The 26,935-nt window shown below is 36.6% G+C and overlaps 1 protein-coding gene across 6 annotated transcripts in view; it reads right to left on the bottom strand.

Moving 5' to 3' along the window:
- mtus2a (microtubule associated tumor suppressor candidate 2a) overlaps positions 1–26,935 on the bottom strand; it is a 124,658-nt gene that overhangs the window by 52,922 nt on the left and 44,801 nt on the right. For 4 of the 6 annotated variants that reach the window (XM_073914695.1, XM_073914697.1, XM_005155280.6 and 1 more), the window contains 2 exons: positions 4,265–6,271; positions 3,862–4,129 (listed from right to left, as the gene is read on the bottom strand). In XM_073914695.1, coding sequence (XP_073770796.1) covers positions 3,862–4,129; positions 4,265–6,031 — 2,035 coding nt within the window. In that variant the 5' untranslated portion in view covers positions 6,032–6,271. Of the gene's footprint in view, positions 1–3,861; positions 4,130–4,264; positions 6,272–25,136; positions 25,165–26,935 lie in introns of all 6 variants that reach the window. The other 2 variants (XM_073914698.1, XM_073914696.1) reach the window with 1 other exon arrangement.

The raw sequence follows: 26,935 nt of genomic DNA, 5'->3' as shown, positions 1-26,935 counted from the left end.
GACTCAAATAACTCTTTCTTTGGATTCATCTTCAATACCTTCTCCATCTTACCAAGACATGCTCAATTAAGTTCATGTCTGGTGACTGGTCTGGCTAATCCTGGAGCACCTTGACAAAGTATGAGAAGGAGTGCTATCCTGATGAAGTATTTGCCCATCCTTTGGTTTGTAATAAAATGGGCAGCACAAATGTCTTGATACCTCAGGCTGTTGATGTTGCCATCCACTCCGCAGATCTCTCGCACGCCCCTTGCTGAATGTAACCCCAAACCATGATTTTTCCTTCTTGACTGATTTCTTTGAGAATCTTGGGTCCAAAAGGGTTCCAATAGGTCTTCTGCAGTATTTGTGATGATTGCGATGTAGTCCAACAGATGATTCATTGGAAAAATCTACCTTCTGTCACTTTTCCAAATGATTAACTAGAAGTCAAGTTATTAATTGTTGCTCTTACAACTGGGAGTGTTGACAAGACTTACATGTTTTTAATTAGAATTTTTATAGATTACACTTTGTAATTGTACATTTATCATGAAATAATTATATCCATTTGCTATGCCTATAAAGACATTATTTTATATTTGTATTACAAAAATTTGTGTATCTGAGATTTGCACTTGAGAATAAGTGTGGATTTGAAATGTAAGCCAAACCATGGTATTAACAGAAGTTTACAATCTCTAGAAGAAGCTCTATTTCTTTATAATTATTCCACAAGGCCATTAATTAAAGAGGCCATTGGTTCCACTAAAATAAATTCTACACAAACTATTACAATATATGCGCTTAAAAAAGATCTCATCAAAATACAGTAAATACCTCGTGAGGCATTTTTTTTTTTTTACCAGTAAAGAAAAGTTGTTTACATGCATTTAATGAGGATTATCATAGATATCTGTTGTCTTTCTTTCCATCTCTGCTCTCTGCATCGTGGTTCTTTAAATGAGATATCTTAATTGCTAGCACCATTGGGAATGTCCTGCTGCAAAATCAAACATTTTAAAATTTTGGGAAGCACAGATATATACATAAATATGCACATGCAAAGCGCTACTGCAGGGTGAATTTAGGGACCACTTCAAGGCTGGCTTTGAACTGCCAGACTCCCCCCTACCCGAGGTGTTAATTTTGGGCAGGTGGAGAGAATGATCCCCTCCTGCTCCTGCAGATAAAGCACCTCGACCTCCCCATCCCCAAGACATTTTGATTGGAGCAAAGCATAGCGCATACTAAATGACAATCTACCAATTCTCATTTTGTCTGTGCGGTCTCAGACGTTTATTAGACTGCAGTGTCAGCAGTATGCTTTAAAGAGACGCATACTCCACATATGAAAACACACACATACACACTCAAGCAAATGCACACAACAAAGCAGCCTCTCATCCATTCATCTCTAATCAAAGTTGTCCCGGCTCCATCGCTTCCCCCGGCGACCCCCAACCCCAATCGGGGACCATCAAGGTCTTTAATGAAATTGCTGGCAGCTTCAGCTTCACGCGAGGGTCGTGATCATTAAAGATAAATGTGTTCCTGTTCTCCTTCGCTGCATTTTTTTCTTTCCATCAATCGTCTTTTTTCCTTCCTTTTCCTACTTCCCCATATTTCCGAACTCGCCCAGATCACACAAATCAGTCACCCATTGCTCAGTTGATTTAACATTTTTAATGTTTATTTAATACTTTCTTTATGACGAAAGTGACCAAACCTGTTTCCATTGTGTTATTGAATGAAAAAAACTCTCTTTTTAACACCACTGGGAAACCATTTTCACAAATTATTGTGGAAACGAATGTGTGTTTTTATGCAAATTTAAAAATGTGGATTGAAGCTCTGGAAATCAATGATTTCTCAATGAGTGAATGAATAGAGCCCTTCAACAAGCTTTTACTTGTTCACTGACAAACACTTTAAAAACTACATTAATAAGAATGAAACATGAATACACTCTAGGTTCTGTTGATTGCATAAAATGCATTGCACAATAAGAAAATAGTCTACTGTTCTTTGTAGATGTAAAGTTCTAGAAATGTGACAAAGGTATTTATACAACAATATATTTAACCATTTATAGGTATCATTGGTCGACATGGTAGTACAGTGGGTAGTGCTTTCGCCTCACTGCAAGAAGGTCATTGGTTCGAGCGCCAGCTGGGTTAGTTGCCATTTCTGTGTGGAGTTTGCATGTTCTCCCAGTTTTTGCATGGGATCCTCCGGGTGCTCCGGTTTCCCCCACAGTCCAAAGACATGTGCTGTAGGTGAATTCAGTAAGCTTAATTGTCCAAAGTGTATCTGTGTATGTCCTGGTCCTCCAGGTCGGGGGTTGAACATTGGGCTAACAGAGCACCTCATAAAAACTAGATATTACAAAACACCAAAATGGTGTGGCTCAAAATCAACTTCGATATAAATGGCACTGGAAGTAAGTATGTATTGGTATCATTATAATTTACTATAGACAACTTTTAAATTTTCCTACCTGGAAATCCAAGTTTGTAATTTCCAAAGTAAGTTTGAAAACAAACGTTTTAATTATTTTTAACCGAAAATAAATAATTTAACAGGAAATCACTGTTAGCTACACTTACATGGAATCGGACATGCAATATTGAAAGCTTAGTCATAACTAGGGCCAGACAAAATCTGCATTATTACTTAGCTATTTTTGCGCAGAATTTTGTAGATAATCTGTGGATTTATGTGGAATTATTTTGGGAGTATCATAGTTAAAAACTAATACATGATAAATAAATAAAAAAACAATACCTGTTAAATTGTTATTTAATGTTTACAATTCAAATCCAATTAGATCCACTTATACATTGGTAAACAAAGCAAGTCTCTCATGTAATATATCTCCTAAAAGACATTGTAAATAAATTAAATAAACATTTCATTTTAGTCAATGACATTACTAAAATTAATTTTAAAAAACAGAATAAATTGAAATTCACACACATTTACACAAGTAAGTAGATAAAAAATCTGCGGACTTCTGCGTGTGCAGATTCCGTGTGGGCCTCGTCATACCGAAAGAGTAAATGCAGTTTCTATTAACAAATCTCTCTTCAGGTGTACCTTCCTCTCAAGATCTTTTATACGGTTTATGTGTCAACTACCAGAATAAATCTCCTTACCACAAGTCTCTTTACCTACTGTAGCATTAGTATCCTTACACCATAAAAAGGATATATCTCAACTACAGTCAGAAATTGTGACGAGGCTTAGTAACACAAAGATATTGACGCCTTGACTTTTAATTGCTTAGCACATCAAAGCATTGCAAATAGGGCCAAACAGCATAAAATTAGCTTCCGAGTCATGGGTTTGCAGTGAGATAACATAATACAGATAGACAGATGCCCTCTAGAAAAAACACAGAGGATGATGGCAATGTTGTTAGTGGATTTAAGATGAAATAACTCATATCTTCACCTTGACAGGCAAAGTTGTTGGAAATAAAGTGCGCTTTAGAAATGGTAGGGAATTTTTAAGCTCAGACAGAACTCCCTCACGGCACAAGATGAATGTGAACTTTATTTATATTCAACTGAATGCCAGGAGGTAAAGTGTATTTTCTACTGACGAGAGGCTGGGATGAGTTTATCTCTTACAATTACAAATGCATTACTGGCAGGGATGCGAAGACTTATGGCATTCTCTTCCTTTTTTCTGTTTACATCTACTCATCTCAAAACACTCCAGAGTCAGTTTTGCCTTTAGGACAAAGCCTTGGTGATTCTATCACTGAAAACCATTTTTAAACACCGAACCTGCACTAGTGTGCTATGTGAGACAGCTTTACTGATGGAAAGCGATGTAAAACATGCCATATAAATGGAACTGTGCGATAGATCTTACCTTGTGTTTCCTGAGGAGTTTGAGTGGTTGGGTTAACTGCCTGCATTGGTTGACTGATGGTCAGTGGTGACTTTGGGTGGCTTGTTAAGGTCATCCTGCCTTTTGCAAGTACAGAAGGAGTCCTGTTTACAGCACCAACGCCAAGTTGAGGTCTTAGGCCCCGTGGTGAACGAAAAAGACTCCCTGTATCCTGTGCTCCCATAGGTGATCCAGATGGGTCCTCAGCTGCAGACACTGGAGACCCAAGGCCAACTGCGGATCGTCCCACCTAATTTTAAAAAACAGAAACATGACCCCAGGTTGCAGAATATAAACTCTCCCAATACACACAAACTAATATTTATGGATATAAAAGCATTTAATTAATAACAAAATATTTCTCAATGTGTAAATCATTCCTTACTGCTGCAGATAGAGGCTTGTTAAGAGACCCGTAGAAGCTGTCCGATCTGCCAGCCATTTTGTGAGGCATGGTGTTGCTGGGTGGTTTAATCCCAGACCCCATTAGTCCAGGAGAGAATAATCGGACCTTCTGCATCTCTTGTCGATACTTATCGTAGAGTAAATTTGAGGCACTCAGCACACTTGCTTCCCCTTGATCTCCTACAGCTGGTTTGTCCTGTGTGCTGCTGTATGTTGAGAGCCTTGTAGGTAAGGATGACACCTCGTAAGATCCTTCAAGGGGCTGGGGTTTCACCTGCGGGGTTTTTCGAATGTATGTGATGATTTTGGGCCGGACACTTTTTGGTTTTGGCAGACACTTGCTTGGAGGGGAGGTCTTCATTGAAGTCTGCTGTGCAAGAGGTTTGTGAACGCTTGTGTTAATAGTTGTTTTCACAGGGGCTCTTAAGCCTGAAGTGTACCCAGCATAACCCAACTGTGGAGCTCGAGAGGGTAAAGTTTTGATGGGTGATGATGAAGGATGCCTTTGAGGAGACCTTGTGGTCTTGGGGGATGGAGGAGGGGATGGTCTACTTGGACTGCTGTAGGCCCGGCGGCTGAAGTGTGTCTTTCTTTCAAGGCTGGAGGGACTTGCGGCACGATCTGCTGAGCTCTGCCTCTTTATACGTTGGGCTTCTCTGGTAAAGGTCTGGTTGTGAACCATCTCTGTGCCTGTGTTGGGATTACTGTTGACTTCTGTACAAGCTAGCACTTGTTGATGTCCATGACAGGTCTCTGAATAGTGGGATTGTTGTTGGTCTGCCTGGTCACTGTTGGGATATCCTGAGGTTAATCGCTTTTCTGTAGAAAGAGGGCGGACAAGCTGCCTACAAGAAGGTTGTACCCTCACCATACCTTTTGGCACCTCAGTTGACATCCATTTATATCCAGTATTCTGCTCCGCTTCCATTGGGAATTTATGCACTTTTATGGTTCCATTTGAAGGATATGCACCACTTGGAGTGATTAGCTTACTTCGGTCATATTGTGGTTCCTGAGGCAGTATAGTAGAGTTATGGTTTTGGTCCAAATCCCTGGGAAGATCCCTGTTTCTCTCTGAGTGGATGAAGGACTCAGTAGTAGCTGGTTGCTGGTTCCTGCCTTTGCCTGAGGTAGACTTGGTGAACTGGGAATAGAGAGGCTGTGTGCAGCCTGCAGTGTCCAGGGCACTGGCTAAACTTCCACTGAGGCTGGTCACTGCAGAAAGAGAAGATGAAAAGACATTGCTTTCAGATCCACTTCGGCCATCTCTCAGGGTTCGGTTTGCACCAGAGCGAGAGCTAGAGGTCCTGAGGTCAAGGGGCTGTGAGTTCTCATTTGCATCTCCATCCACACTGTGGTTTTCATTGTGGTCTTTCCAAGGGGATCCAAAAGTCAACTTCCTGTCACCAAAGTTTTTTGTTCCATTCTGTCTTCTCTCACTCGAAATGTGTACCTCTTCTTTGTCCACAATAAATGTTTCTAACTCATTAGACTCCAGCAGTTCAAACTCTTCCAGCTCAGGGTCTACACTTCGAGCATGTGTTCCCCAGATAATGATCCTCTCCTTTGCTTCAGAGTGCGACATGGGTACGGAACTGTCATTCTCTCGGTCATCTGAATTAATTTTTTCTTTGGTGATTTGATTGGCATTGGCATCTTCTACAGCTTCTAGCAAAGTCTGCTTGTCCTCGTTTTGTATTTCCCGTTGGTTGTTTTCTCCAGCTTGTGCATTTCCTTGCACATTCATGTTGTATCAGTCTGTCAAAAGCTCAGCAGTAATCCTGGATCCATCAAAGGTCTTGCTCCTTCACTTGCCTCCACCTAGTCCTTCAAAGACACACATTCACAACCACATTTCACTCGTTTTCATTTCTGCTCCAAGATACTGACAACAGACTGAGATGTATTCGATCCTCAACAGGGCAATGCATTTGATGACATCACTTTATGACCTTGAAATGTCTTGTTCATCCACCTGGTGCCAAACCTGCACAGAAAATAAGACATTAAATTGTATAAGCACTGCAGTGTTTATCAGCAGAACCTACTCCAGATGGGTCATTTAATTAATGTCACAACATAAACAAGATTTGCATTTTGAGGGTATTTTCTGGATTAGTCACATCAAATGCAAAACTTTTTTCATTTTTCTCTGAAGTTTTGTTATCCTCAGTCGCAAACAGAAAAGCATTTAAAGCGAAACATTTAAAGAAAAGATCAGTGAATGGCTGTTAGTTGTTTAATTGCCGTTTTCAATGACTATATATCAGCTTAAAAGTACATTATATCTATGAGCAGAGCTAGGTAAAAGGGTTTGAATTTACATCCCTGCAGTCACAGGATATCAACATGTCGTCATATTGACGTTATACGCCAACACACCCCATTTTCTTGGGGATGTTGGATTTTGATTTTGAAAATCCGGTTGACGTCAGAACCCAACATCAGGTCGACATCAATGTCCAACGTTCAATCTGAAATCAACCTAAAAATCAACCAAATATCAACGTCTAATTATGTTACACCTTGACATTGTGTGGATGTTACCACTATGACATCTATCAGATGTTGGATTTTGGTTACTTTCTAACACAACCTAAAATCAACCAAATATCAACGTAATATGAGGTTGTTATTGGACGTCAAAATAATGTTGTACTTAGATGCTGGCTAGACATTAAATTTTGGTCATCTGACGTCATGACCTAAATCTGACCTAATATTAAAACCTCTTATGTTGTGAACCTGCTTGGTACCATACACCATGCAGATTTCAACAAATGTTGGTGACAACAACCAAAAAAAAAAAGAAAAAAGAAAAACATGAATGCATGTTTAGCATCGGTTAATTGCCTATCTAAAAAATGATCCATCAAATATTTAATATTTTCAAATAACAAATATTTACTTTTATTAAATACATATCTAATGGGATGGTATATTAAAATCTGTCTCAGTGCCCAGTGCCATGTCTACAGTATTTTCTCTTTCATTTTTCTTTGTAGTGTAGGCTGCCATGCTACCTTTTATATCAATGCTCAATATTTCCCAGAAGAGATAAAATGCTTTTACACTCAAACCACTGTCACCAAAATATTATGAGGGTAAAAACAAAATACAAAGTAATGTAATGCCTTCTACACTTATCTTGTTTTCTTTAAAGAACCACAAGCCATCGTAATAAATAAGGAGTCTAATGAAACAAAGCAGAGCAATATTTGGCTCTATCCTCTAATAGCAGATGGCAGTACCTCCTTTTTTCTACTAATTAAATTTTTAAATCTCCACTGCTGAGAATTCTGTATGGCCAAATCAGGAAGCCAATTTGAATAAATGAAGACTGATGTGCTACTGGAAAAAAAAAGATGAGAGAAATGCTTCACCGTGTGTTGGCATCTTACTGCGCGAGTTTGCCCAACAAAAACAAAAAAAGACAATTAGGGAGAGTGTGAAACGGCTTGTAATTAACAACACTGCTCATGTGGGACATAAAAAAAAAACACAACATGTCGCAGTTGGGGGTAGAAATGATGACAATATTACCATTAGTCAAATGTAGGTTTTTTTTGCATCTCTATAAAACATTGACACAACAGCTGTTTGCCTATAATTATGATCTGGACATGCTAACAGAAAGCCAGTGCTGTTTCGTTACGTAGATACGTTCTAAACCAGAGAGGGGAACAAAGCAAGGTCGACTTGACATTTTCCCAATAGGGAAAAAAGGGGGTTGGGTTTGTTCAAGTGCTGACTAGAGTGGGTGGGTGGGTGGTCAGTGACTTAGGTTGGGCTATAATCAATCACAACATAGATTTTTAAGACGAGAAAGGCTGTTGTTTTATTTACAAGACCTTCTTCAAGCATTGACAATAATGATTTTTGCTTCGAAAGTCTTGAGTAATTTATGCTGGAATAACAGGAAGAAGTGACTGCTAAATCACTTCAAGCATCAAGCGTAAGATTGCATGAAATCAGAGACGGGGTCTATGGAGAGGAGATACCCCATACAATCCATATCACATCCAGTTACATGGGCAACAATTTGAGAACAAGCATATTGATGTTGCGGCACCAGACTGTCACTTAGTTCCACCCACAATACTGCAGGCTGATGAAGTGCTAAATTCTCCCACCCACATTGGCACAAATTAAGACTGATATGAAGGTGCACTGCACAGAGCAAATTTCATAATTGCACAAATATATACAAGCAGCACTGACAGAATGTGTCAACAGGCCACCGATCTGAAACACCAGGACATGCAATCAAGCTTTATCAGCAAGATCGAGATCGGACTGATTTGCATTATGACAGCTAAAGCAACGCTGTAATGGCATATTCAGGTCTTTCACTGGGTTTATTCACAAACTCTTATCTTGAGTTTCCTCCTTTGATCTAACAGAGCAGAATCAAATGCAAGAACAATACCCAACTTCAAAAACAGCTGCTTTAACAGCAGCATTAGCAAGTCCACTGAGGTCATTGTCATCACAGTTGATAAAAAAAGGTAAGAAAACCATACAACAGAACAGCAGACAGACACACAGAGACTCAGGTCTTACAGCAAAACCTGCTCAGGATGGAGTTGAAAGACAGAAAGATCAACTGTGTCCTGAGATCATGTTGCCTTCAAGAAACAAACAACTCCTGAGGTTTGACACTCGGGTTCTGACAAAACACTCAAAGCTGTTCATGCCGAGTGAACCTGCTATTACTCTACAGGTTTGAGATGTTCTTGCAACACAAGCAGAACATGTTCCTGGATCAAGATCATCGCCTGCTCCTGGAATAACTTTCCATGATTTACATTCCAGTTGTTGGCGCCAGTAATGTGACTCCAATGCCTGCTATTTTTAGCCCTGACAGATCTCATTATGAGGCCTGACAGTGACAGTGTTGTTGATGCAGCTAATCAGTTAGCAGAGCATGTGCCATTTGAACATTTCTGTCTTATTGTTTTTCCCATGGATTAAAATAAGTTTTTTTTTTTTTTGTTAAACTGTTTAAACCAAGTGAATTACATCACCATCAACTTTGTATTGAAACAGACTTAAACAAAATGTTTTTGAAATTTGTTAGTTGTATCTACAAAAACAATCATTTTCAAGTCAATTGCAAAATAAACACTAACGGCCATTACAGTACAGTATCGCACCACCATACCACTTTTTTGGTGGAGCTAGACTAGCTGCTGAACACTACTGATTTACAGAGAATTGTCTCTTGCATGTGCAACAAGACAAGGGAATGACAACACGGGAATAACTGTTTTAAATACACCGCTGAAACGTGACACTGTAATAATACGACATACACAGCAATGACTCAAGCTCAAACAAAGCTTGTCGTCTTCTTGTGACAAACAGTCATGTGACAAGAAGCTAGACCAGGATCTGCTGTATGTCCTCCATTGTTGTTTAGAGCTATTCACATGTCGTGTGGAAAGTACAAGTCGTCCTGGTTCTCTACATTTCAAGAGTTCACATGCAGCTGATGATTGATAATAAAGCTTGTTTGGCATGCTATCCCGGGAGAGAGCCCTGAGCTTATGAGATCCTCTAGCCCTGGGCTCCCTCATGTTTGCAGAGTGAGAGGGGAGTTTAAGCTCAGGTAGATCTAAATGAACTCCCCTGACTTATTTCTGGCTAATGACAGATATAAGATGGCTAAGGAGAGATGTATGCTTGCTAAGAGTTTGGCTATGATATTAATTTGCTATACAATTTACTTAGATTGTGTGTTTTTTGACTGTGGGAGGAAACCAGAGAACCCTGGGAAAACCTACGCAAGTACAGGGAGAATGAGCAAACTACACACAGAAATGTCAACTGGTTTAGTTGGGACTTTAACCTGAGACATTCTTGCTGTGAGGCAACAGTGCTTATCACTGGGCCACCGTGTCACCCATTTGGAAAGAAGGGGGAGTATAGGGTAATCCTCTCGAAATTAGTTTATAAAAAAACTTTATTCAAAATAATGGAAATTTGCAAAGGATACAATATGTAAACAGCTTTCTTCGTCTGCAAGAATGACATTGATCGCAACTTTGTCAGTGGAAACAGAGGCCCGATCAGGGTGACCTCTACCACAACAAATCATACTACACTGACATGTACCACTCAGCTGAAACAAGGCGATATATTCAATCATTTTGCAGTGTTTCATTGTGCAGAGCTAAAGATCCCTTTTGGTACAATTTGCCTACTGTGGGACTGTGATTGGTTGAATATTCTGCAGAGAATGGGCATACCTGCCAACACTCAAGTTTTTCCCCGGAGTCTCCCATACTGTATTTCACAGCCAACTCCCACCACTTTCCCATTTTGTAATTTTTCCAGAAAAACTCCTGGAATTCCACCACCCCGGTCATCTACTTTTTGATACAGACTCCAACATCCAACCTCCATGGTAATATCTGATCGCTGTCGCCACTTCCCGAAACCCAGTCTATGGTGCTCAGAATTGAGTTTCACCAACTTAAACTGCGGTCACACTGAACTTTTGGCTCCATAGACTTCCATTCATACGCATGCAAATGTGGCAGACCGGAAATACAAGCTCAAGTTTTGCATTAAAAAATTCAAGCTTAGAGACCTTGGACCTGCAAAATCGCATCATGTGATTGCATGAGACCAATCAAAGATCAAAACATGACCTCTCTGTACAGAGATTTAAAATATGGAGCAATCACATGCTTTTTTAACATCTTATTATCTTGTTTAATCCCGCCTCTTTTCGTAGTGCCTTACAACAGAATTTTGCATACTCAAACTCTAGAGTGACCGTGGCATTACTCACAATCACCAACACCCAAATAACACGCCTCAAATGGCCACCCCCGCCACCTCCCTGGTCTTGCCAAGACAAATGTTGGCAGGTATGAAAATAAGTAATGTAGTGTTGTTTCTAGTACATGTTTGGTTTAAAAATATATATAAAAAAATTGCAAACAGACGATTCTAAAAAAGCATATAAACTCGATTAACAAGCTCAGAGTTGTCTTTAAATGTTTATCTATTACTGCTAAAAATATATTTCTCTGTGGAGAAAATGAATGAGGCTTTACTTCCAGAACAGACTGTTGAACTCTATAGGCAGCAGACTCTTTTATTTAGAAGACAGGATTTTACTCCACAGTATTTACTGTTGTAATTAATTTCATGGAGTAATATATCATTTGAGTAATATGACAGGTTGTCATATATATTTATGGCTAAACCAGCATGTCTGTTGCTTCATACATGTCGATTTACATGATGGCAACAAATCTCTTTTAAAGGTAACTCAACATATATTCTCAAATCTCCCAGAAGAGAATTATATTTTTAGAGGAGCTGAATTTACCCGTGTGTCTGTGTGTGTTTTACACCCTTGATGAGACCTGATGAAAGAGCCCAGTACCAGTGAATGACAAGTGCTTCACCTTTGAAGAGCTAAAACACACCAGCACAACCTTAATGACACATTTACCCACACATTTCACACCCTGTTACTTTGTACAGCTTTTTCCTGTTTTATCTTCAACACATTTCCGTAGCTTGAAGAAGGATTTACAAGGTAAGAGGAAGAATGTGCGTGACCTGTTCACTTGAAGAAGGTGAAGCAAGCACTGGGCCACAAAAGCTGAATACTAGTGCTAGCTGAATACTAGTATCTTGCAAAATAACTAGCAAAATAGTACAGGTATTAGATAAAATAATTGGTTATTAGAAATCAGTTATTAAAACTATTTTGTTTTTAAGGAATTTGGCACGGTGGCAAAGTTTGCATGTTCTCGTCGTGTTCATATGGGATTCTTCAGGGTGATCCGGTTTCCCACCAAAAGTTCAAAGACGTGCAGTAAGGGTGAATTGAATAAACTATATTGTCCATAGTGTATGTGTGTAAATGAGAGTGTATTGGTGTTTCCCATTAATTGGTTGCAGGTGGAAGATAAAAAATACACGGAGTGAAACATATGCTGGATAAGTTTGCTGTTTATTCTGCTGTGGCGACAGCAGATTAATAAAAGGACTAAGCCAAAAAAAAGTGAATGAATAATCAAGGTGTAATACTAAATTATATGCCATGGGAGTGTAAACATGGACTGTTGATGGACAGTAATAAACAGCTGCTTCAGACAGAATGTACATCACAGCAGGGAATTGTGTTGAATGTACAGTATAGGCCTGGTGTGTGTGTGTGTGTGTGTGTGTGTGTGTGTGTGTGTGTGTGTGTGTGTGTGTGTGTGTGAGTGTGCTGTGGTTTAGTGAGGTGACAGCAGCTTCAGACAGACAGACACAGAGGAGGAAAACTGTTGTGCTGTGTGTTTCAGCCAGGTTTGCAGACTCGCTCTCGGTTGACGGCTGTTTCCCAAGCCCCCTCTGGAGCTAATTAACCTTGGCCTAAAGAGAGCAGGAAACTTCACAACTCCAGCATGAACCAAAGAGACTGTTTTCACTTCAGTCCTGTCAACACGTTCATTTAGAATGCTATTATTTCCTCTAGTATATGCTAACTTACAGATCACATACTGTATCAGTACACACAAAAAATTGGAAAGAAAAGTAGTTTTCCAGTGTTACTAGCCACTTGACATTTTCACTAGCCACTATTTTGTTGTTGGGAAAATATATTTTATATGCATAAATTTGACTTTGGCATCCTAAAATTGTTTGATTTAAATTATGTGTTATGTCCACATGCCTTCTCATTCATTTTACTTTTGTGTGTGTTGTTGTGACCTTGCTCAGCAAGGATGAGCAAATGTGTTGGGGTTTCATAGTGTTGGATTGCAATTAGTTTTGAATTGCAACACTAAGGATTTACCCATTTTTTCCTCTAGCTACACCAAACTAATTATTTCCTTGCCACAAATTTTAGATAATGTGTAAAAGCAAGCAAAATATATCAAAATACATACACTTTTTATTCAACGAAAATACAAAAAAATTGGCAATTATAACAATTATTCTCATGTATCTAAAACTATAGACAATAGTCTGTCCTGACTGAAGGTCCCAGATCACCAGTTAACTATTTATAAAGGGAGAGTTAATCTCAAATTAAAGCAATGTTATTGAAAAGGATGATAATTAAATCATATTAAATATAATAACTGTAAGCAAAAGAAAATAAGAAAAACATTCTGTGTACGATGATCGCACAGTTAACGCTTGGCCCATTAATAATGCTTCTTAAAAAAAATCTCAGGAGGAATCAGGACTATGGGTGCACGAGGACAGATTTTTTTCAATCTATTTCAAAGAGAACCAAACTCAATGCGCAAGGTAACGGGAAATGGGAGCTTTTAAGCCCTTTTGCGCGATACACTAAAGCGACCTTTTTTTACAATGTATAAATATTAGAAGAAAAACACAAGTGCAAAATGTAAAAAGTTGAAATATAAAATTACTAAAACAAAACTTTTATATTAAGTATGTTTTTCTATAGATGTTAATAAATAAAAAAACAAATGTAAGCTAAAATGTAGTGTTTTTTGAAAAAATAGATTCAATAAAAAGCACAACAAAATTTTAAAAAATAAATAAATACAACAAATAAATAAATAATAACTGAAAACGTAAACGCTTTTCTAATTTCGAAAATATCTTAATAAAATGATTTATATTCAGAAATCAACTGACCAATCATATCTCTACCCATTCATGTTGGATTGATATTCTTACAGATACTGCTGTTTTTGTAATTGTTTTGTTGACATTTTTGCACTTTTCTCATTTATTGCATGAATGGATGATTAGTTGATTAATCATGTCAGGTCTGATGGATCATGTTGATTTAAATATTGTACACTTCTGAGCTCTTGCTGTTTGCTTAAGACTCAAGGATTGATATGTTATGCTAATTTTCATAAATTGATTTTTGAGAGCAGCATAGTGTCAGGCAGAGTGGCGATGTTAGTTTATTGACAGTGCTAATCGTGGCCATATTTCTGCTGTGCTTTGGCCTGTGCTTTGGCCGGGGACTGAGGAGAGGAGAGAGCGGCGGCTCAGAAAACAGGCTTAATTCACTGAGACTAATGGTACTTGAAAGCCCTTCTCTTGCTGTCATGGATTGAGGATGTGTGTGTCAATCAAGGTGAAGAGCACAAATCAAAGACCACGGAGACAAAATGTGAAAGAAGAGGTCTAAACGATGAGCCTCCGAAATGTGTGAACGCTCACCATGGCTGCTTCACAGTGAATAATGTCAAACGCTGGAGAGAAACATTTTATATTTGAGAACAACAGAGCTTGTGGAAAAAGAATGAAGAGTAAGTTTTATACCGCAGTTATGAGGAGATCAAGAACATCATGGCAGCGAAAAAATGGATTAGCTCTATGGTATTAGCTCACAAGTGCTATGAGTTTAATATTGGGATTTGTGTCTTATATACAGCAGAGAGCGTTGAAAACAGAATTATTAGCGCTCCTGTGAAATTTACTTTTTTTCCCCAAGTGATTTCTAACAGAGCAAATATATTTTTTTCTTAGTATTTCCTCTTTTGGAGTATTACTTTAATTTAGTTTGCCTGGGATAATAAAAAAGTTAAAACTGCTAATGTCAAAGTTATTAACTCATTTAATATTTTTAATAGGCTTTAAAAATTATTGTAAAGAAACTATTGTCAAGAAACAAGTGTTGTTATTGTTAATTAAAACTAAAACTAATACAATATTTTTTTTCCAGTGCACTCCAAAAAATGCTGGGTTCCACACAATTTATTAATGTTGTTCTAATTAAAATTAATTAAGTTAACTTTTTTGGAATATAGACCATTTTGAGGGATGTAAACAAAAAATAATTATCACAACGTATTTCCTGTTTTACATGTTTAATTTCTATAGCTTTTGAGAATCCAAAAAGAGACACATATTAATAATTAATGTTATGATAGCTGTTTTAACATGAAGTTATGATTGAATTGCCCCAGATAATAAGTAGGAAATGTTCATGGGCCAATGACATCACCACATTAAAATGGTCTATTGTTTTACATATGGTCACTTTTTTTTGATGGTCCGTTTGTTGAATTTAAGTTACATTGCATCTACATGCCAACAAATGCTCATTAGATTATCAGTAGACTGTTAGGGTTAAGGTTAGGTTTAAGGATAGTTTAAGTTGACATGTACTTGCAAAGTTTCTTATAGTCAGTTTTTAAAACCATTTTTACATCAGTTCTCCCAGTTTTATGCATAGGTTAACAGTGGTATAAATGTATTTCTAGGCCAGTGGGGACAGGCAATTTGGAAATCTTGCAAACAATGACAGGGGCACACCTTTAAACTGTTATACTTGACATTTGACAGATAATAAAAAAAGGATTTCCAGGTGGCCGAAACTGACGATAAGACGTGACTTTTAAGGAACTGTTTTATATGGATTTGCTAATCATTCTTACTGTTCAATGAACGCAAACTGTCCTAGATGATTAAAGACACAAACCTCTCACTGAACGACAGCTGCACCTTTAGCAAACCTCCTAACTCCAGCAGCACGAGGACTTTATGATTGTTTATGAGCGTCAAAAGTGGCGGATCTGTTCAGCAAAATATTTGACTGCGTGTCACTGCATATCAAATGACTAAAACAATAAAGAAATCTTCTCTGTGCTGAGCGAGAGCGCTTACTGAACAGCGCATCATGAATGACGCAAGCGTGCTCAGGCCCTAATCTGATGTGAGTGCGGGTCGTCTGAGGAGTCGGGAGGGGGTACAAGTGTGCTTTGGCCCGGTTCAAGGCAACTGTACATAGTGTTAGTATGCCCTAAGTCTCTGTAAACGTAAAGTGCTAGATAATTCTGAAAGCCAGAATTTAAAAAGTAGTTTTGATGCCTTTTACCAAAGACAAAAATATTTATTTAGCTATCACCACTCCAAATTGGACAGCTTTTTAAATTGGATGACTGAAGAAAACAGTGATTGCTAGATCAGGGCAGAGATCACAAGAATATTAAGTTAACTTAATTGTGTTTTTACAAATTTAAGTTGATTGAACATACAACAATTAAGTTGTTCCCCTAACAAAAATTTAAGTATTGTGTTGGTTTAACTTATGTTAAATAAGCAGTTTGAACAAGCAGCACAAGTAATTTTTTGAGTTGTAAAAAGCACAAAATACAAACATTAAAATGAGAATATAAACTTTAAAATAATTGCATTTTAATTAATAAAATGAATTTGGTTATATTTTAAGTGTAATTGCACAAATGATTGAAATCCGTGTCAAATGCAAAAGTATACTTTATTAGACCCTATTCAGCTAAGCTAAATATATAAAAAATTGCTACTATAAACATAGATTTCAAAACAGTTTCCCTGCTTATAGATCTGCTTTGACCCATATTGAAGAGATATAGATGCACTGACCTTGCTGTAGAGCATGTTTGGGCAAATCCCTTCCATTTAGAACAACACATTATAACCAATCTGACTAACTGACCTTATTTGCCCATCAAACATAGCCTGAAGTGACCATTACAATGCGTACAGATCTATGATGCCACTTTAAATATGCTGCGATTAGACTTTCCACATCACATCACTGATTATTAATCAGTGATTAATCAATCTCAAAACAGTTCTATTTTAATGGTTTCTAATTTCAGGTTCTGTAATATGTTTACAAGGTCAAAAACACTTGACATGTCTAATCATGCACATTGCAGCATCACTGTTTTTTCAGGGTCTGGAATTCTTTAAGTAATCCAGTCTCTATAAACCGCTTTTTTTCTGTGAGCTACTTTCCTTTGATTGGTCAAATGGCCAAATAGTCTGCTGAGATTGGTCTACCGCTTATAGCATATGACAAGACAAGATGTCAATCACCATATCTGAATTCCACCTTCCTAGAGATGGGTTGCAGCTGGAAGGGCATCCGCTGCGTAAAAATTGTGCTGGTTAAGTTGGCAGTTCATTTTGCTGTGGCGACACCAGGTTAATAAAGGGACTAAGCAGAAAAGAAAGTGAATGAATGAATGAATGAATGAATGAATGAATGAATTTCACCAACGAAGATATTTTGTGTACATGAACCATAACATTGGCATTAGAGTATCAATTAGAGTATTCATGCTTTGGAAGTGCTACTACTGAGTTTAAGGGTCAAAGCAGGCGTTCGCTGGCAGCCAACGAGGAACATAAGCTGCCATTACGCAAATGTGTTATTAAAGGGACAGTTCCAGGGACAGTTTATTAAAGTTAACATAGTTACAGTGTAACTTTACATTTAACTGCTGAGTTATATTAATTACAGTCATTCATTCATTCATTCATTCATTCATTTTCTTTTCAGCTTAATCTATTTCAGCTTAATCTATTTATTAATCTATTTATTAATCAAGGAACCGCCAACTCATCCAGCATGTTTACGCATATGTTTTACCCTTCCAGCCACAACCCATCTCTGGGAAACATCCACACACACTCATTCACACACGCACACTACGGACAATTTAGCCTACCCAATTCACCTGTACCGCATGTCTTTGGACTGTGGGGGAAACCGGAGCAACCGGAGGAAACCCACATGAACGCAGGGAGAACATGCAAACTCCACACAGAAAAACTCCACACAGAAATGCCAACTGAGAAGAGGCTCGAACCAGCGACTTTCTTGCTGTGAGGCGAACGTGCTACCCACTGCGTCGCCCCGGCGTACTATATAGTATGAAAATATGCAATTTCAGACACAGCTGGTGTGTAAATGGTGTGTATATAGTCCAAGTAATCCACATGACCAACTTTAGCTGTGTGTAATCTAGAGGTGAACTGAAACACGTGTGTCGTGTGTGACTGAAGGGCATGATGGGATTTGTAGTCCGGTTGAATGACAGGAAGTGCAAGAGCTAGTGCAAAGATTCCAGCGATCTGCAAGAGCTAGATCGCTGTTGACACTAACAATGGCAAAGACAAACGAAATTAAATAGAAATTAGTCTTAAAAATGTTTAGAAATTTGTTGATAAAAACTTTTCTACCTTAAACAGTGCATGGGAAATAGTTTATTTAAATAATTAAAATTTAATAAGAGAACTAATAATTTTGACTTTAACAGAATAAAGCTGCCGTGTTTATGACTGAACAAATTTGTTCTGTGGTTTTGATGATTTGAGAGCAGCTCTATACACTTCTGTGACCTCTACGAGTTTAGACTTGATGAGCAATTCACACATTTGCACTGGTATTGACAAACACAGAGCTCCCGAGAGACTTTGCTTATGGAAAATTCATGTTCCTGATGTCTCAGCAAGTAGGAAATGTTGATCCACTCCCACTGAACGGGATGCTTGTGATCTGGTTTGTCTGTCAGGCTCATCCGCTGGGACAAACTCTGACAGCACTTCAAAACACTGACACAACTGAGTGAGATCTACTCGCAAACACTGCGGAAGAGATTTACAGAACGGCTGGAAAATGTTATCACTTTCACTCTGTAATCATCAGATCTCATTAGTGAAGACATCGATAAAATGCTCTTGTGGTTTGAGTCTTTTTGGAGAGCATGCACTTTAATTATTAGGGTAAACATGCACTATGGACGGCTTTGAAAAACTGCGTCATTTTCTTCCATAGCCTAAAGCAATTTCAAGGCTAAACCATTCACTAATTCCCAATCTTGCAGATCATACCCTGAATTAAATAACACTTTAAGTCTAATATCTAATGTAGCACTTTTGGCCTCTAATGCATTTTAATGCAAAATTAAATTCTAATACAAAATTAGTCGCAATGTGTTAAGTCTATTTAAATAATCTGCTCTGTTAAACAAAAAATGTTATCAGTTCATTTACTTTGTATACCTTGTATCTTTTACTAACGTATCAAGATAATGGTAAGACAAGGTAATAATTCAGAGGGGATAATAATTCTTACTTCAACTGTATATATATATATAAACTAAACCTTTAAAATGTCACTTTAAGCTGTATAAAAGTGTCTTGAAAAATATCAGGTAAAATATTATTTGCTGTTATCATTTCAAAGATAAAATAAATTTGTTTTAAGAAATGAGTTATTAAAACTATTATGTTTATGAATGTGTGAAAGAATCTTCTCTCCATTAAACAGAAATTGGGGAAAAAAATAAAAGGGAGGGCTAATTATTCTGACTTCAACTGTATACACAAACACACACACACACACATACACACACACGCACGCACACACGCACGCACGCACGCACGCACGTGCACACACACAGACGCATATATTTTTTTATTTCTAATATATTTATGTATATTTATTTATTTAACACAAAAGTGTAGTATGACTTAATGGTGAATCCAATTAGAAACAAACAAAAAACAATTTTTGATCATGTTTATTTAAAAATATAAAGTTTTAAAATAATATTTATTATCACAATTAAAAGTTAGAAATTACAATCACATACACACAATTTATATTATTTATTATTTATTGGAGTTATATAATTATGATAAATAGGGACTAAGCCGAAGGAAAATGAATGAACGAATGATTTTAAATAGTATTTATTAGTATTGATATTTGTAACTTATGGAGGCTTTCACAGAGGAGTGAATCCAAATGCAGATTTATTCAACAGAATGGTCAGGCAGGCAACAGTCAACACAAAAGCAATCAGGTATATACAGATAATCCAGAAGTCGTAAGATAAGCAGGCAAATAGTCAAAACCGGAGCAAGGTAAGATAAACAAAGAACAAGACTAGAAGCAGATTACATATAAACATGACAAGGATCAAAGAACACAGCTAGACATGCAAATGAAATGATACCTAAAGTTACAGGTTCATCTTAACTAACAAAACAAACAATAACACTCAACAATGTGTGTGATCAGCATCCAGCTGTGTGTTTGTGCAATCAACAGAATGAGGAACCGGTGTGTGTGCGGTGCATGCTGGAAGTTGTAGTTCGTATATGTGGGGGATTTGTGGTTGTCCAGCGATCTGCAGTAGTTAGATTGTTAAGGACTGTAACAATATCAATACATTTTGAACAATAGATATGTACTGTAGTCTGTAGGCTTTTTTTAACTACTACCACTTTTTACTGTGTGTTTTTTTACAAATATATTTGCATGTTTTTTTTTAATGTAAACTTCATAAATGCTTTGGCAATACATTTGCAAAATTTGTCATGCCAATAACGCAATTACTGATTTAATTTAATTGAAATATAGCCTATATGTATGTGCAACATATGATTACAATTATAAACCTTAATACTTGTATATGAATATACTTTTATATAGGCACATTTGTACAGTTTTGTCCAATAAAAAATAAAATTATAAATTAAAATAATCCAATCTAATAATACATGTACTAACACAACTTTGCTTTTAGAATGCAATACACAAAATCCTTATATAAAAGGTGCATTTATATAACATTTGCAAACCCTAAATCATACTCTGAAACCCATCTCTGACAGCTAAACAATCTCTTGTCTTCAGAGAACTCTGAAATAAAATCTTAAAACCAAGTGTAAACAAGCTTTGAAAGTGTCGACTGCACCGTTCAGGTAAAAAAAAAACACAAGCATATTAGAGATAACTGGTAAATATTTGTACTCTTGCTGACTAAAGGGATGCATTTGGATTCAAATCATATTGATTGCCAAAAAGCCGTCTGGCAAACATTGACAGTGTCTTTTACAGGAAGCCCAGACAAACGAAGGCTAAAGAAAGCCACAGTATGAAGACAGAAAAAGAGAAACACACAGCAGAAAGAACATGACAGCTAACTTGAGCTGAAAGGTGTGTTTGGGGTGTGAAAAAGGGGTGCGAAAGAAAGGATAAACATATGGATAAAGAAGCTAAAGATAAAGAAGAGGGTGGGAAGTGTTAAATGGAGAGGGTGAGGAGCTGTCACACCTCCTGCACCTTCACTTCACATCCATTCAGAAAAGCCCAAAAAAGCTCCAATTACACTGAGAGAGACAGAGAAAGAAAGATGTGGAGGAGCTGCTGGCACAGAGAAAACAAGATCTGAAAGCTAAGCTAACATAGGCCCAAATTTTATTTTAAAAAAAAGGATCAAAATGAAGATTCTTGCATCATCTACTCGCCCCCAATGTTGTTTCAAATTCTTTCTTTTTTCCTGCACAACAGAAAATGAGATGACTGAAAAATGTTCATGCTGCTCTATTACATTTCTAACCCTGGACCTTTAAAGTAAAAAATCCCCTTTTAAGTTATTAGCTAAGTTATTAGCAATGTTGCTAGTTGTATTATTATTTACAAACTGATTTTCGATTTAATAATGGTAGGAAGTTTACAAAATGGAAGATGATCTTTACTTGATATTCTAAATATTTTTTGAATAAAAGCAAAATTTATCATTTTGACCCATACAATGTTTTTTTAGTTGTAGTTTTTTTTTGCCAAAAATATAGTACATTGTCACATATAGAGACCAGCAGAAGTAATACTAACTAACTACCGAACTAACTAACTGATTGTTCATTAATTGATTTTATACAATATAGTGTTGTATTTAAATATAATACATTTAATAACATTTATGTTAATACATTCAATTTTTTCGGCTTAGTCCCTTTATTAATCAGCGGTTGCAACAGTGGAAATAATCACCAACTTATCCATCACGTTTTACACAGCCGATGCCCTTCCAGCAACAACCCAACACCGGGAAACACCCATACACTCTCTTTCACACATATACACTACGGCCAATTTAGCTTATTTAATTCACCAATAGCAGCGCATGTCTGGGGAGAGACAGGGGAGGGAAAGGGGAGAACATTTAAACTCCACACAGAAATGCCAACTGGCCTAGCCAGGGCTTGAACCAGTGACCTTCTTGCTGTGAGGTGATTGTGCTACCCACTGCGCCACTGTGACACCCTAAATCAATCAATCAATAAATAAAAAGGCTAATGTATGTGGTAATTACTGTATAGATCTAAAGTAATATGGCAGTTTTTGTGTTAGGTACCAATCTAAATTTTAATGGTTATTTAATAAAAAGGGCTTGATATGGCTTCTTATATATATTTATGCATATTAAAACTATAAAAAGTGATGCAAGATCAATGATATTGAATATCATATTGAATATTGAGTACTCCTGTAGATCACTGCACTCGAATTTACCTTGATTACAATCTTCACCCATCAAGACTTTAGCAAAATGCTGGTTTGCTTTATTTAGAAGTGAAATGTTGCTAGAGTAAAATTTGGGAAAAAAACAGCCACTTAGTTCAGATGCAAAAGCCGCAAAGTGCCATTTGAAATCCTCTTATAAAATTAGTATTTTTCTCAGACTCCTATATCTAGATTCAGTCATTTCAGTTTTATGGCAAATAACAAGTTTTTTTCATCACTTTTAACTTGAAATAACTAAACATAAATGTAAGAGGTTAAGAAAAATGCTCATTGTAGAAGAAAATTCCAGATGGCACTTAAAGGTTTTTACACCCGAACTCCTCATATATACAGTAAATTGATCACAATACACATGGTTTGGATCAAAAGATGTTTTTTTAGGAGAACAAATATAGTAACATAATATATAACAACAAATGTATTAAAAAATTATATTTAACAGAAGTATTTAAAAAAAAAATTAATGAATTGATGACTGATTCCTCTATTTTATTGTGTTTGATTAAATTATTAAAGTAAATTATTTGCACTTTATTACCATTATAACATCAAGCATTTTCTACAGTTAATTTAGTCTTTTACGCTCCTTAAAGTAAAAAAAAAAAAAACTCAGACACAAACACTTTACTTCTAAAAGAAAAACACAAAATTGCACAATATAGACTATTATAGTATGTATGGTAGGCTTTATTTATATTAAATATACATTACAGCATGTGTGAGTGTTTCTTTGTGTGAAGTGTCTTGGTGTTACAGGTCAGAAGCAGCAAGCTGACACCCACAGGCAAGAGCAGAGCGGGAATAATATCAGCACATTAACAACACAAGTGATGGATGATGCCATTCAGACACAATAGAAAGTGATTAAAACAGGCTATACCTGCCACACAACCACAAACACATACTGTAGCTTCATGTTGCATGACACACTTTACCCATATGGTCGCGTTACAAATGCATGAGTGTGTTTTGTATGTGCTCAGTTTGTGTATTTGTAATTTGCAAGTGTGAATCCCGTGGGCTCTGACCTCGTCAAGGAGACGAGTTGTTTACATGCAAGAAGGTTATGAGAAGCAATGGAAAATTACTAGAAGGATATTATTGGAGACAATTAAAGAAAGTACATTGATACATTCACAGGAATACTTTTTTTTTAAATGACAGATTCAAACCACAAAATTGGACTCAGGAAGAGATGTTAATTGACATGAAAGTGAATTTTTGTATGCTGTAAAAAATGTTTGTTTCCACAGTAGGGCTGCACAATATATATTTGAGCATCAATATCGCAATGTGTGTGTCTGCAATAGCCACATTGTAATGCATGCAATGTTGAGATGGGATTATATTTGTCCAGAAACCACAGGTCAAAATTCAATTCCATTCCATTTAATTCAATTCAATTCATGTTTATTTATATAGCGCTTAAAACAAAGTAGATTGTGTCAAAGCAGCTAAACATAGTTCTAGTAAAGTCCAGATTTCAGAGATGAAGTTCAGTCTAGTTCAGTTTCAAAAACAGTTTTGTGGAGACACTGCAGAGTTTAATCATAATAGAGTGACTGTTTATCATCTGCAAAGTGTTTTAAGGCCTGTGACTTATCAAATGAAATGAGTATAGTTACTCAAAATTTACTTTGTTGAAGGTAATGAGTTATTTTACCTCATTACCCTCAACACTGAGTTAAAAACTCTTTTCAAATGAGCAAACGGTTTGAGTTGACTTAACTTATTGGGTTTTACAGTACTCAGTTGGTTTGAGTTCCCTTCATTTATTATCGAGTTTTACTGTGCTCAAATTGGTTTGTTTACTTAAATGGATTAAGTCACTTTAAGCTGTATAGAAGTGTCTTGAAAAATATCTAGTAAAATATTATTTACTGTCATCATGGTAAAGATAAAATAAATCAGTTATTAGAAATGACTTATTAAACTAGTATGTTAAGAAATGCATTGAAAAAATCTTCCCTCCATTAAACAGAAATAGGGGAAAAAATAAACAGGGGGTATAATAATTCAGGGAGCTAATAATTCTGACTTCAACTGTATATGCTAACATAGATACAAATATATTTATATTTCAGGCCCCCAAAAAATACCAATAAATCTAAATCAATGACGTTTCAAATAGAGCTATTTAAGTCATCTGGTGAAATTGTATTTTTTAATCGCAATATACAGTTGAAGTCAGAATTATTACCTCCCTTTGATTTTTTTTTTATTTCTTTTTTTAAATATTTGCCAAATTATGTTTATCAGATCAAGGAAATTTTCACAGTCTGATATTTTTTTTCTTCTGAAGAAAGTATTATTTGATTTATTTTGGCTAGAATAAAAGCAGGGACAAAATTATTAGCCTCTTTAAGCTATACTTAAGTATACATCCTTATACAAAAACTTGTCTAATTACCTTAACCTGCCTAGTTAACCCAATAAAACTAGTTAAGCCTTTAAATGTCACTTTAAGCTGTATAGAAGTGTCTTGAAAAATATCTAGTCAAATATAATTTACTGTCATCATGGCAAAGATAAAATAAATTAGGTGTTAGAAATAAGTTATTAAAACTATTATGCTTAGAAATGTGTTGAAAAAGTCCAAAAATTAAACAAGTATTTTGAACAGACAACAAATGTCATTTTGGAGTTTACATTTTGGGTGACTTGTCCCTTTAATTGACTTCACTGACTTCATTGACCTTGATTGAGCTCACTCAAAAAAATAATAATAATAATTCTGTTATCATTTACTCACCCTTGACTTGTTCCAAAGTTATTTTTCCCTGTTAAACACAAAAAAAGATATTTTAAAGAATGTTGGAAAAAATGTCTTATATTTAGTTTCCTAGTACTGGGTTGCGGCTGGAAGGGCATCTGCTGTGTAAAACATATGCTGGAATAGGTGGTGATTCATTCCATTTTGGCGACCTCTGAAACAGAGACTAAGCCAGAGGAAAATGAATGATTGACTTTCATTCATTCTTTTTTTTTCTTTGGCATAGTCTTTTACTTATCAGAGGGTGGCCAGAGCAGAATGACTATATGTTTTACACAGCAGATGCCCTTTTAGCTGCAACCCAGTACAAAGGAATCATTGACTTTCACACAATAGTATTTGTTTTTTTTTACAATGGAAGTCAAAGGCTACAGGTTTCCAGCATTCTTCAAAATTTCTTATTTAAGTTCAACAGAAAAAAAACATTTATATCAAGAGAAGGATGTGCAAATGATTACAGATTTTTCATTTTAGGGATAACTCTTCATTCAGGAGACTCCTTAGAGTCTAGGCCGCAGTGACTGCGATGTAGAAACTATGGTTGTTACCATGCCAACATTTATTAAGGGTTCTAGACAGAAAGCCTGATGAGGAAAGAATGAATTCCTTGAGCTGAATATTATTACGGAGGAGGCAGGCGATGATATCAGACAATGAGATTACTCAGTAAGACGGTCATTATGAAAATAATTCTTGGGAAACTACAGGTCTAGTCTCGTTGCCATGACAACCCTATCTGGCAGTCTGCTGGAGAGACTACTTCTTCTTTGTGTGCGTGTTACATGTCACACAGTGTCATCCTAACTGACCAACATTTTTATTTTCCAGTCCCTCCGAGATTTTGCAATTTTGTGATCACAGAATTCAACACTTAATCAAGCAAACAAAATTCAGAAGAGCGTATCATTTTTGGCAAGCCATGGACATTTCAAATCATGTGATTGCATCTCTGATCTAGTTCTCATATGAACTAAAACAAACAAGAAAAGATTGTTCTGATTTATTACTACAGTTGATATAACATCAAGTGTTATATCGCCGTCACGAGAATATGGAAGGAAAAATCTGCACAGTTTACTTAGTGGCACAAACTGGCCAAAATAGAGATTGGTCACCAATGTAAACAGCTGCAAAACAGACAAGAAAAAGCTAGAAATACGAACAAGAATAACTTAATACAGATTTTGCAGTAGGCCTAAAACGATTATTGACTGAACCAACATATACATAATATATGATAAAAGTTTTAGCATGATTTTTTTAATTGCTAATTGTAACGCCGAGGAGTGACACCACAACAGAAGGTAGGATCCAATATGCAGGTTTATTCTTTGTCAGGCAAGCAATGGTCAAAACAGGTATGAACAGGTATGTGCGGGCAAATCCAGAGTCGAAGTCAATAAACAGGCAATGGGTCGAAAGGCAGGCGGCTAAAACGGATAACTAGGATAAACAGGGCTAAGAACAGAACACAGGAAGACAAGACCAGGATAACGCGTTGTAATGTCACTAAACAGTAAACAAGACTCGGCAATGTGAATGAGTGTGTGTGCTGCTTAAATACTGTGTGTAATCAGTCTCTGTAACAGGTTTCAGCTGGTGATGTAATCAGGAAGATGAGTGACCAGGCGTGCGTGATTGGGAGAAGTGCATGTATGAAAATGTAGTCCTGGGGAATGCGGAAGTGAAGTGAATGATGATAGAGGAAACCAGCGATCTCCAGTGAATGATCGCTGGTTATCGTAACATAGCCCCCCCTCTAAAGAGCGGCTTCCAGA

Source organism: Danio rerio, chromosome 10 (genome assembly GCF_049306965.1).
Source record: "Danio rerio strain Tuebingen ecotype United States chromosome 10, GRCz12tu, whole genome shotgun sequence".
Lineage (NCBI taxonomy): Eukaryota > Metazoa > Chordata > Actinopteri > Cypriniformes > Danionidae > Danio > Danio rerio.
This window is presented reverse-complemented; position numbering and strand designations above follow the sequence as displayed.